This window comes from Trematomus bernacchii, unplaced genomic scaffold (assembly GCF_902827165.1).
Source record: "Trematomus bernacchii unplaced genomic scaffold, fTreBer1.1, whole genome shotgun sequence".
NCBI classification, from domain to species: Eukaryota; Metazoa; Chordata; class Actinopteri; order Perciformes; family Nototheniidae; genus Trematomus; species Trematomus bernacchii.
Genome location: NW_022987549.1, coordinates 1,220,127 through 1,234,290, shown reverse-complemented (window position 1 = coordinate 1,234,290; position 14,164 = coordinate 1,220,127). Strand labels below are relative to the sequence as shown.

Here is a 14,164-nt window from a genome sequence, read left to right as displayed (position 1 = left end):
GAAGTATTATAAAATTGAAAGCGAAGGCAGTGTAACAGCCAGATGCAATGTTTGCAAGGCGGAGGTTCCGCGTGGTGGAAAGAACAGAGCTACGTTCAACACGACCAATCTAATACGCCACCTGAGAAACAAACACCAACAACAACACGACGAGTACACAGCGGCCACTCGGGTAACGGCACTGAAACAACCGACACTTTCAGAGACTTTTAAAAGGAAAGAGAAACTGCCCCAGAACAGTGAAAAGGCCAAAAAGATAACAGCCAAGATAGCTGAATTCATCGCGTTGGATGACCAGCCGTTATCTGTTACCTTTTTTTTCTCTTAATGCATTGCATAAAGATCGGATCGGGAAAAATCGGTATCGGCAGATTGTCAAAATCAAATGATCGGAATCGGATCGGGAGCAAAAACAGGTGATCGGGACATCCCTATATATATCTATGCCTCGTTCCCCTTCTGACTCCGGACCCTCCAACTCCCTTTACCCTCATATGTTGGCTAGAGTTGCAATGAACAGCTATTGTCATTATCCATTGCTACTTCTCCAGAAATGTCTAAAAATAGTGAAACATTTCCATATTAGTTCCCAAAGTCCAATCTGATGTCTTTAAATATCTTATTTGTCAATCCAAGGCACAAAGATACTTATTTAATAGGAAGTAAACTGAGAAACGCAGGTCATAAAACAGCATTTTTTGAACACTCATTACTTAAAAAAATTGATGTTTTATCTAAATATTATTTGTCAGTCTATCCACGTATTGATTATTGACCAATCGTTGCAGCGCTAATGCTCACATGGTGCTGAGCGGACAGTATTCTGACCTCATGTTTCATTGTAGTGCATCAGAAGATACTCCGACAAGCACCTGATCTGATAAAGTAGATGGATTTTAAAGTTTAAAAAGTCAAAACGTCCATCTCAGTTTCTAAAAGTCCACGGTGTTGCTTTTAAATGTCCCGCCAAAAGCCAAAGATATTAACTTTGATGGGATGTATAAAGAAATAAGGAGGAGACCCCAGTATCTGAGAGGCTGGACAGATCATTTCATGACATCAAAAATGCAGATTAATTGATTCTCCCCTAACCCTTGACTAATCCAATGTTGACATGGAAGTAAGTCACCATGCTTCTGACCACAGGAACTGCAGATGGAAAGCTCAATCTTGCATAAACCATAATGTAGTTGTATGCATGGTCCTTGTTTAGGACACCAAAGAACTGACACAGACGGACCCCCGACTGTTCTGTCGCCTCGCGTCTCCTGCGTCTTGGCCAGCACTGGAACACACCGCAAAGACTTCAGCCGACGGCCAAGAAGCACGTACGAACTGCGCATGCGTGAGTGGCAATAACTCTCCTTACCAGCAGGCGGCGGTAGTGTGTATTCGTCATTCAAAAGAGGCAACAACCGGAAGACGGGGTGTTTCTCAATGTGGAGTACGCTTGCTTGGTAGCACATGTCTGCCGAGCATCTTGCTTCAGAAGCGAGTCAAGAATACTTCCTGGCATTCGGAAAACGAAGTGTGGAACACGCTAGCAAGTGTGCAGGTGTGCGTCATATGAGAGGCCCCGCCTCTTACATCTTCCGCCACAGATTTGGGGAAATTGGTCCGTGCGCAAAGCATTGTGGGGATTTTAAGACCGCGGAGTCTACTCATGTGCAGCCTCGATATTTCTCCAAACGGAGTACGCCGGGCTCGGTAGATTTCCAAGTATGCTGGAGATTGGAACAGTATTTCGGCGGCACTCGATGACGTAGTATGCTTGAAATAGTGGCTCTGGAGCAGCTTTACTTGCGATTGAGAAACACCCACAGATTGCGTGATACACCGAGAGAAGAAGAACAGACTGCGTGATATAAACAAACAACAAATAGCGTGTGCGTTCCATTTTCACTCTACAGCGAGAAGCTCATGGGGCTTTCCCGAACCTGTGTCGAGAACTGGAGTTAAATGAAATCTCAGATGTGCCTTCTTAATAGTTTGTTTCGGTCCCTCACTTCCGTTTCACTTCTCACGCACTGATTCGCTAAGCTAAACAGCCAATCAGAGTGATTTCTTTTGCTGACAGCCTTTGGCCGACTGCGTAGGTTTTCGGCCGAAAAGGTGTCGGCACGGCTGAAAAGACACGACAGTGCGGGACACACCAATCTGAGTAGGGCGTGTCGACGCTCATCGTCGGCCAAAATCGGCTTGGTGTGTCCGGGCCTTTAAGCGATGAATTGTAATCCAGAAAAAAGCAAAAAATTTCTATTTCAGTTTCTTAAAGTCCAAGGTGATGTTTTTAAATATCTAGTTGAGTCAGTCCAAATGCCAAAGATATAACTTTAATGGGATGTATAAAGAAAAAAGGGGGAAACCCCTGTATTTGAGAGGCTGCATGTTTGCAATAAACAATTTCTAATAATCAATTCTCCAAGTAGTCAGTTATTATTTGTCTTAAGCGATGAATGGTAATCCATAAAATATCAGATAATAGGGAAATATGTGCATCTCCGTTTCTTAAAGTCCAACGTGGTGTCTTCAAATATCTAGAAAGATATTCCCTTTGATGATACAAAACAGAAAAGCACCACAATTTAAGATCAGTTTCTTATATTTTCGCATTTAAAAAATACCTGAAATATGTTTTTCTGTCAACACACTAATTGTTAAGTTGACTAATCGTAGCAGCTCTAATGTTGACATATCTATAAGACACAATTTTTCTAACCTCATGTTACATATAGGTGCATTTAAAGTGTGCAGAGCCGATTTAAACACTCGTACACAACACCTGAGAGGATAATCGGTCTGCACGATTTCAGAAAACGACAAGTAACGAATCCATCCAGATCCTACCGTAACACACATTCAACCGTTTAACAAATATTGTGCGTCCTGCGATTTGAAAACCACACATTTAAATGAAATGTTAACGCATAGTGGAACATGTTAAAATCCAAGCGAGGTGTCTGCTCCTGTTAATGTGCAAAGGGAGTCCTCAGGTGGATCCAAGATGACTGGTTGTGTTGCAGATAATAAAAGCTGCAGCGTGGCACACACACACACACACCGACACACACACACCGACACACACACACCGACAGTTAAAAAAGGCACCGGCAGACACGTTCTCTCTCTCCATCTGGGTCAGTAAAAAACTCACAGCTCTGCATCACATCCTGCAAAGTGCAGGAGGAGTGAATGCAGCTCAGAGGCAGAGAACAGACTGTCCTGCAAGGGCAGAACATTTCAGAGAAGAAGAAGAAACAGAATCGCTTCAAGCCACATATCAATAGGCAGAAGGGGCACACACACACACACACACACACACACACACACACACGCACTGCAAACACACTGCACACACACACACACCTCGCTTAAAATAGACTCCTTTTATGCTATGAACATCATGCCTAAATGTCACAGCATGCACACACACACACACACACAGACACACACACACAGAGAGAATGCATTACCTATATTTCAGGCACATCTTCCTGGAGATCTGCTATCCTTCCCTTCCTTGTCTTTCACACTTGCCACCAGACAGATAATGCAGTAGGATTGTCAGCTTGGCATTCCTCCCTCCCTCCTTCCTTCCCTCCCTCCTCATGTCTCGCCTCCCTCTCTCTTTCCTGCTATCGCTATCTTTCTCTCTCTCTCTCTCTCTCTCTCTCTCTGTCTCTCTTCTATCCTGGTGTCACTGATTACTATTCAGCAGACGGCTGCAGTGGAGAGTGCAGAGAGAGATGACACACAATACCTCAAAGCTGGACACACACACACACATCGACACACACACACTATCTCACCTCCTTCCTCAGCTCAAAGCTCTGCAGAGACAGCCGACTCATCACCTTACCAACACACACACACACACTCTGCTTTCTCCTTCTCCTATTGGCTAAACCACCAGTCGTTGGAAGAATGGAGCGAGTGTCAGAGGTAGAGATGAAACAGTTATTCTATTGATGGCTCTTCAACTATATGATCATTTAAGTTGTTTTTTGAATGCAAGAAATGTTAGAGAAGGCTTTTTTCGGCCGCTCAAATATGGAGATTTCCTGCGTTTCCGTTTTTTATTATAATAAAGTGAATGCATGGATTGAAAAGACATTTAAAGACATCACCTCGGACTTTAAGGAGACTGGAATGGACTTTTTCTGATTCATCTAGAAATGAATTGGCGTGATGAATGTCAAATCTGAAACTGCTTCAATCTGACCATCGCTAGTCTCTTCCTCTATCCAATGTGCTCTAAAGGAAAATGGGATCAATGAGGAGGAAGCACTTTGAAACAAGCATCCTTCATAAAAATAACTTTCACTTCCTTTCAACGCTCATCGACATCATCTGTAGAAAACTGTCTAACAATTTCTTGTTTTCCTTTCTCTTCTCTCTCCTACCTTTATTCAATCACTGCTCCTCTAACACACACTCCCTGTAGAGAAGTGGGGCAGCCGTGCGTGTGGTGTGTGTGTGTCTGGCAGTGATCCAGACTGAAGAGGGAGGGGCTCCTCTGAGATAAAGTGAGGACGTGCAGCTCAATACTGAACCTCTCCACACACACACACACACACACACACACACACACACACACACACACACACACACACACACACACACACACACACACACACACACACACACACACACACACACACACACACACACACACACACACACACACACACACACACACACACACACACACACACACACACACACACACACACACACACACACACACACACACACACACACACACACACACACACACACACACACACACATCACACACACACACACACACACACACACACACACACACACACACACACACACACACACACACACACACACACACACACACACACACACACACACACACACACACACACACACACACACACACCATCAACTAGTTCTAAGAAATCTCAAGTTAGGAAGCATTCAGTTGATTTAATACAAATACAAAACTAATTTAATCAAATTCATCACTTCTCTCGAGTCAGAAAAGAAGCAATCATTAATTGAATTGTATGAATTGAGCAATCTGCACTGATTTGGTACCGCGAATGATAACGTTGCTAGCTAGCTAACAGCAGTGATGAGTCCACATTCGATTTAAGACAACGTTACACGGTCGAAACTCACACATAGCAACGCTTTTCAAAGTGAAGTGTACTAAGGGAAGACACAGCATTAGTCCTATATCACTATATCCATATATTAGACATGTTCATTACACGGCTTTAGTTGAATACTCGATTCTGATTGGTCGATTCAGAACATGTGACACGTTAATACCGTAGTACAGTACAGTAAGGACTATAATGACCGTTGCTAAGGAGGATCAAGAAAGAGAAAGAGGGTAAAAGACAGAGCGATGGACGTCAGATAAATCACCAGAAGAAGACAGACAGGAAGTGAACACTAACAGGAACACAGTATGGGCTCTGTAGTGTTTGAAGGACTTGTTAGTGGATCAGAAACTGTGAACAGACAGTTACAGGAAACCTCGATGAGTGCTGCCGTAAAGTTGTTTGCCGTTTCAGCCGTTCATACGCCGTGGAGCGGAGTTTTTTTTTTCTTAGCGGAAGAAATACGATGATTTTTAAAGTCAATAAAATACTTTCAATTAGGGCTGTGCGATTATGGCAAAAATCATAATCACGATTATTTGGGTCAATAATTGATATCACGATTATTAAATACGATTATTCATTGACTTTGAAAACATCCATTTATTGAACTTTTAAATACAAATAATAATTTGAACAGTATCTTTTTAACTGTTGATTTCCCTGAACGTATAATTCAACTGAAAAACCAATACAAAAATAAATAAAATAAATGATACATTTAAATAAATAATATCTAAATAATAAATACCAATAAACAAGATCAACACATATTTTGGAGCGCACTTCCACAAGCTACTAAACATATATAAATATGATAAATACAAATAAATGAGACCAAAATACATTAGATCAAATATGTTGCAGTGCAGTCACAACCTAGCAAAGCAAAATAATAGTTTTTTTCGATTATGTTGTTTTCGTAATTGTGGCAGGCCAAAATCGTAATTGCGATTAAAATACGATTAATTGCACAGCCCTATCCTATATCACAATATCCATATATTAAACTTGTATTTATATATATTGTTGGGGAAATATTTCCCAAGGCCCATAACTGTGACCCAGTTGATCAGTTCTGTCCTGACTGAGCACACGCACCTGTAACCTTGGCTGCTGTGCTCTCAGTGTTCTGTCTCCCTGTTCCTGTCTGCTGGCGTCAGCTGATAGAGGTGTTATGAGTCTATCTTGTTATCCACAATGTTGATTACTCTCTCTGAACTATCTAAATACACGGGTCTGGGGTAGAGTTCTTCAGAATTGATTGTGGCATCTCAACCGTGTGGTCAACTCGTGGCCCGTGACATGTCTTGTGAATTCTCCGGCCGAAGCTCCAAATAAACCGTCAGTGTTTGCCATCAAAGCTCCAGCTCTCCTCGTGTCTCTCTGAGTCCTGACTCCATCAAAGCTCCAGCTCTCCTCGTGTCTCTCTGAGTCCTGACTCCATCAAAGCTCCAGCTCTCCTCGTGTCTCTCTGAGTCCTGACTCCATCAAAGCTCCAGCTCTCCTCGTGTCTCTCTGAGTCCTGTCTCCATCAAAGCTCCAGCTCTCCTCGTGTCTCTCTGAGTCCTGACTCCATCAAAGCTCCAGCTCTCCTCGTGTCTCTCTGAGTCCTGACTCCATCAAAGCTCCAGCTCTCCTCGTGTCTCTCTGAGTCCTGACTCCATCAAAGCTCCAGCTCTCCTCGTGTCTCTCTGAGTCCTGACTCCATCAAAGCTCCAGCTCTCCTCGTGTCTCTCCGAGTCCTGACTCCATCAAAGCTCCAGCTCTCCTCGTGTCTCTCCGAGTCCTGACTCCATCAAAGCTCCAGCTCTCCTCGTGTCTCTCCGAGTCCTGACTCCATCAAAGCTCCAGCTCTCCTCGTGTCTCTCTGAGTCCTGTTTCCTATTGCTTCAGAAGTTTCCCTCACAATTACAAAACACCATCTTTCCCACGCCATGTCCATCTTAAAGGACAGAGAACAAGAATCCATTGGTCGATGTGATTGCTCTTATATCCCATAATTGAAGTCGTTTTAAAATTGTGCCAGTTATGTTTTATAACAGTTTCTTGCAAGAGAATGTTGTAAGATGTGCAAGTAACTTTACAGAGCTCAGGTGTTTAATAGTCTTAATATAGTTTAATAATAGTTTAATAGTCTTCAATAACAAACTGAAAACCATCCTGTTTACACTGCACTTCGGCCAATAAGACAACATCTCTCTTTTGTACGTAACACTTATAAAGGTTGGCTGATTGAAAGGAACCTGCAGGATTCTTGCTTTTTGAGTTTGTATCTTATCGGGTGATTGCATTAATTGGATGTCACATTGGATACACGTTTAAGCTAAATGAAATGTAATGTAAATCAATGTTGTGTGTCGATCGTTGCTCGTTAGCCACACAGAAAACTATCAGCTAACTTTGTCGATTGTAAGTAACAGTCACATGAATTTGCAGCTTCACAGTCCTGACTCCTATTGCTTCAGAAGTTTCCACCACATACATCTCTATCTCCTTTATTCAACCAGGTACAAGTTGAGATTCAAATCTATTTTTCAAGAGCGACATGGCCAAGAGGGCAGCATGAACAACGTTACAACAAATACAGAATACAGCGGTCGTAAAACACACATGTATGTTGCCCAGCGCTATCTGCAACTTCCTGTGACTAAACGTCTACAGTCGGACAAAAGCTCAGGATCAGATATCATTGAAGGGAGTCGTGACTCTCCGACAACAGACAGCGGCTCCATCTCATTGCTTTTATCAGTGTCTGAGCAGCTGCAGCTCGCAGGTGTCAGCAGACAGAGGATCCTCCAGCCTTTTGTTCCTCTGAGGATCAGAGAGGAAGGAAGGATCCTCTCTGACCCCACAGCAGACTGAAGGAGAGGAAACTGATCCCCTGATGATGCCGGTATCACTGCCTTCAAAGAGAGACGAGGAAGAGAGGAGTGCGTTTCTTCTACATTCAACAACAGATTTCTGACGACTTCATCCGAGTATAAAGAGTCCACAGGACAGGAGTCTTAAGGAGGGGTGCAACAACTCATCGATTACCAAATTAGTTGCCAACTAATTCAGTCGTCGATTTGTTGGTGACGTCATCACGTGTGTTTTACGCGCAGTTAAGCTCCAACGTTATCTGTCTTTTTATCGGTACTGGAGACATTTAAAACGTATGTCTATGTATTATTGCTACATAAACATTATATCGCAGTCTTAGTGTCGCCAACTCCGTTTCTAATACGCAATAAGACTACAAAATGCGTCTGTGATGATTTTTCGATCTTTCCAATCCAGACGAGAGATCTCTCTCCCGTCTGTGTGCGAGGGGGCGGGGCGGTTTACACACACACAGCTGCTACATGCAACACACACTGGCCTGCTACATGCAACACACACACACACTGGCCTGCTACATGCTACATGCAACACACACACACACACTGGCCTGCTACATGCAACACACACGCAGCTGCTACATGCAACACACACACACACCCAGCTGCTACATGCAACACACACACACGGCTGCTACATGCTACACACACACACGGCTGCTACATGCTACATGCCACACACACACACGGCTGCTACATGCAACACACACACACGGCTGCTACATGCTACACACGGCTGCTACATGCTACATGCCACACACACACACACGGCTGCTACATGCAACACACACACACACACACGGCTGCTACATGCAACACACACACACGGCTGCTACATGCTACACACACACGGCTGCTACATGCTACATGCCACACACACACACATGGCTGCCACATGCTACATGCAACACACACACACACGGCTGCTACATGCTACATGCAACACACACACACACACACGGCTGCTACATGCTACACACACACACCCGGCTGCTACATGCAACACACACACCCGGCTGCTACATGCAACACACACACACACACACAGCTGCTGCTACATGCAGCAACACACACACACACACGGAGGAGATGGCGGAGAGAACGCGCTCCGAGGTGTGGTTAAACTTTACCCGTCTCCATGTGGACAATGCTCGTTACCTAAAGTGCAATTAGAGTTGAGCATGTCAGGGGCGGTAACACGAGCAATTTGTCTAAACATTTATCAAAAGTGCTCCACGTTCAGACGGAGGAATGCACCGGGTTCGACTGTCTCTCTAGTGGCTCTGTAGCCCCATCCACGAGTAACTTTCCACGTCAGGTGTTATGTATGCTAGCAGCAACACACGGAGCTAACTCAATGATACAAACACAAGTTAATGATTAGAGGGAACTGAGTTATTTAGTTTGTTAAAGTTTCAGCTATTCTGTTTACAGATTATTTAATACGATTGTTGTCTTTTGATGTGAAATATTATGTATTTAATTTAAATAAAAAGCAATGTTAGTTTTGTTCACAATTTGTTTAGTTAGTTTACCTCCTTTTCCCCCAAAAGAACCGATAAGAGTACCGTTAAAGGACCGGATCGATAAGCAGTATAAAAGTAGTAGTACCGTTAAAACCGATCCGAATAATCGTTTCATTAATTGATTATCAAATGAGTCGTTTGTTGCAGCCCTAGTATTAAGAGAATAATGGAAGATATATGCTGGGTACAAGTGCTTGTTCACGGCATCACAACATGCAAATTAAGCATTGAAAATAAAGGGGTTTGTGGTCAGGGTGCACACTTTAAAGTTGTAATGGTTTTCCTCGTTATTCACAAAAGCATGGTTTTGGTAAATTAGCTGTGTTTATAAAGAGCTTTTCTTAGTCTTTGAGACGACTCAAAGCTTTTACAACAGCATTCACACACCCGTTCATTCATGAGGAAGCCTCCAAAATAGCTGCTCAGGAGGAAAAACACACACACTGATTGGTGGACGACGACTCTACCTCCAAAAGCCACAGCTCTCTGTTAGCGGATCAATAAGTAAATAATAAAAGGAAATCTCTCACACACACACACACACACACACACACACACACACACACACACACACACACACACACACACACACACACACACACACACACACACACACACACACACACACACACACACACACACACACACACACACATCACACACACACACACACACACACACACACACACACACACACACACACCACACACACACACACACACACACACACACACACACACACACACACACACACACACACACACACACACACACACACACACACACACACAACACACACACACACACACACACAATCCTATCAGGGCCACTGTGACCTGAACCAAAAACAAACACCACGACTCCCATTTCATTCATATCATTTAAAACCCTTTACTCTTGACAAATATTTATTATATATGTATAATATGTAAAACACTGTAATTGTTCGCTGCCAAATGTCAATAAAGCCTATATTACAAAAGAATAAATAAAACCCTTCACTCTTACCTTTAAGCTGGACTCGTAGTTTGTATTGACTTTAAACATGAGTCCCAGTCTCAGGTGGATCTCTTTAGATCTGGAGAAGCTGGGGTCGATGTAAAGAACCTCCTGGAACGCCTTGATTGACCTGGAAAATACACAGAAACAGAGAGCGTTTAGTCAAAAGAGAACACAAATATATAATATTGAAGTCAACAGTAACTGCGATACTGAAACTAATCCCTCGTGTTGCAGGTACATCACCTCCTTGACTCATTCTTCTACCACAGATAAAATGACTTTTACTCAGGGGTGGTTTCACATCCACCAGACAAACTCACTATATGACTCAACATTTTGATATTGACATTTAGGCTATGACTGCGACAAGGTGTCAGATATTAAGATATCTAAGCAGGACTAGAGCTTTGCATTCATCACATTGACTATAATCCAACATAATGGCACTACTTTTTGTGCAGTCTAAGCTCGTCTGCTGTCCTGTTAGCTAGTAATACAAAATGCATATATATGTGTTTGGCTGCATGTGTATGTCCCCGGGAAGAATACCTAATGCCAGAACGTATAGGGACCTTTATAAAAAGATACTAATGCAGTGTTTTTGGAAGTCCAAACGGTATCATAAAACCTGATTGTAACACTCGAGCTTCTGGATATGTTCTGCATTAAGAAATACTATCACAAGCTCTTGAGGACAGGTAACATTCACATTTTGCATATTGATATTTAGGCTATGACTGTGACTTGGTGTCAGATATTAAAAGAATATAAGTAAGTGCAACCAAAAAGCATTAAAGCGGAGTGAAATCTCCTTTGGAGTCAATCCCCAGAGGAGCTTTGAGAAGTTTTCTAGCCAGATGTTGACTAGAAAACATGTTCATGCTCAACTCTCTGACTACTTTTTGCACATCTTTGCACACATGTCTGCACAGCCCTCCACTTTAAAATACAATATTTATTAGGGCTGCAACAAACGACTAATTTGATCCGATAAAAAAAACGCACCCCAATTTTTTTTCCTCATTATTTTATTCAGAAAACTGCATTTCCAAACATCAACACACAAAAACAACCCAAATGTAGGATATAAAACATATGCAAAAGCTATATAACAGATTGTTTTGAACAAAAAATATGTCTCTTTAGGTTGCTCGAACAAAAACAATGTTCTTTCAAATTATCAACAATGATAACTAACCTAACTTTAATGGACCTGAGCCGTTATAAAGAATAATACATTATAACAAATTATAACAAATAAAATTGTGAATCACAAACAAAAAGTGTTAACAGGCTTTGCTACAACAAATAGGTAGATAGTCTCTGCAGTTGCACTTTCTTCCACACACATAAATACAGCACACAGCGTCTCAACCTGACCTATTTTCTGCAAATTTGCAAACACTTTGAAATAGCTGAATCAATACATTGATGGGTGCTAGTGGCGCGCGCGCGTGAACTGCGAGCGCCGGACAAGCCCCCAGGAAGTGCGCCGGACTCTGAGGAAAATATTCGTTGTGTCCAAACGGCGGTACTGCAACTTCCGTATCTGTCCGTGACGTCCCTGGGCCCAGAAAGACTTTTTCCCATTGACTAACATTGGGAAAGAGACGTCTGTAAATCAGCAGATACTTTTTTTTATAACCAAATAATCTACCCAGTATGAACATTTGTATAACCCTTATTAAAAACATTAGGTCCTCAAGTTGTAAAATGTGCTAATAACGTTATTCTGACAGTTATTTTCCTCGGCATTATGAACGCGCATCTGAGAGTGGGAGCTCGGGGGGCGGGGCTTAAGGGGCAACTCAACTGCGCATGCTCTATGAGCGCACATACGGGTACTTCTGCTCTGACAGCGAGGCATGATGGGTAATCTGTGACGTTTCGCTCTCTCAAAAGTTGGGCCATTTTGTCCTCATGCGCCAATGACCTCATAGGAAAGAACGAGACCCCGCCTCCCACGCTGTATCCAGTTCTTGTTATACATCCATGGCGTCGGAGCCTCGCAGCGGCGAAACATTAGCGCATCAGATGAGGCCCCCTCCGCAAGATGAGGCCCCGCGCGGTCTGCTTGATCTGCGTGTAGGGAGGGGCGGGCCAGCAGGTAACACACTTTTTACGGTTGTTTAAAGTGAAGTGCTCCCACGCTGTTGAAGATTTTAGTCGGACTGTGCTTCTCTACGCCTCCGCCATTTTTCGAATGTTTTTTTCGACGTAGCCAGCTCCGCAAACAGAGAGTAACAACATAGACCCAACGAATTGACGACTGAATTAGTTGGCAACTAATTTGGTCATCGATTAAGTCGATTAGTTGTTATACCCCTCATATTTATAGATTAGTACTACATACTGTTAATTAAGAATTGGAATCATTTCCTCTTGTGAGACTTTTTCCTGATTCTCACCTGGCGTCAACATGAGATCTGTATCAGGAAGACTTATTTGGATAATGACATCTGAACAAAGGCCTTTGCATTCACACCTGGCTTTAAAAAGAGTTGTCGTTATTTTAATTTGGCTTGTGTTGCAGTTGAATTTCAATATGCAAATGTGGGAGCCCCGAGGTAAAGAAGTAGAGCTGCTTTGAATGGGCTCCTTGTGGCATATTGTTCACCAAGTCAACGTGGACATGCAACTGGATAAATAAAACATATAGCGGAATTAATTATTTTTAGCTTACATATGTATTCTGTATATTTTGTAAGTAATTGCTGTTGTCCACATTTTTTTTTTCTAAAGAAACAAATGGTGTGCTTTTGGTTGAACATGTTGTGTCTTAATCTCAATAAAAATGTGATCACAAAAAACCATATAGCGGAAAGACTCAACTTCTTTAGACACTGACAAAAGAAATGAAGGTTTGAGCTTCGTTGCACTTTGTTCTGTCTCAGTTTTAAATTCATCCACGGACAAAAAGGAGATGATAAACTTTCAAACCTGGAAAACAAGAACACTTTAAAGTAGATGTAATGGCTGACTCAGCACTTTCTCAGCTTGAGCTAATGTTAGCTGCACAGACGGCAAATCCCTGAAAGTCTTGATTCAGGGCTTTTCAGATGATAAGCTTCTAACAGTGATGAGAAGCTTTAACTCGAATATTCAACTTCCTGTTCCCCAACGACCAGCTGTCAGTTATTTAAACTCTAAAGCTGGCTACACACCAACCCGATTTTGGGAGTCAGAGGCCGTCAGAGGCAGTCGGGCATTCGCGGCGCCCTACTCAGGTTGGTGTGTCCCGCACCGTTGTCTCTTTACGGCACCTTTTCAGGTCAGAGAAAGTCGGCCCAATCGGCCCAATCACTCTGATTGGCTATTCACACTACCGCTGCCTGCTGGTAAGGACAGTTATTGCCACTCGTCGACTGAAGTATTTGCGGTGTGTTCGTAGGCGGGCGGCATAGCGGGCGGCATAGCGGGCGGCGTAGCGGGCGGCGTAGCCGACGCAGGCGACGTAGCTGACGTAAAAGTCGGGACGCCTTCGGTACGCGTTCTTTGGTCTCAGGTGGGTGTGTAGCGGCCTTAAGACTGAAGAGATGGATGTTAAATACTTGTATGCATGATGGGAAATATCAGCTACATGTCTTAGAAATAGACGACAACCCACTGTAAT

General features: G+C 42.9%; 1 protein-coding gene across 1 annotated transcript in view; it reads right to left on the bottom strand.

Moving 5' to 3' along the window:
• Positions 1–14,164, bottom strand: part of LOC117476961 (lysine-specific demethylase 6A-like) — a gene marked incomplete at its 3' end in the record, with an annotated part of 69,539 nt that overhangs the window by 38,029 nt on the left and 17,346 nt on the right. The window contains 1 exon segment of the mRNA XM_034123647.1: positions 10,558–10,678. Coding sequence (XP_033979538.1) covers positions 10,558–10,678 — 121 coding nt within the window.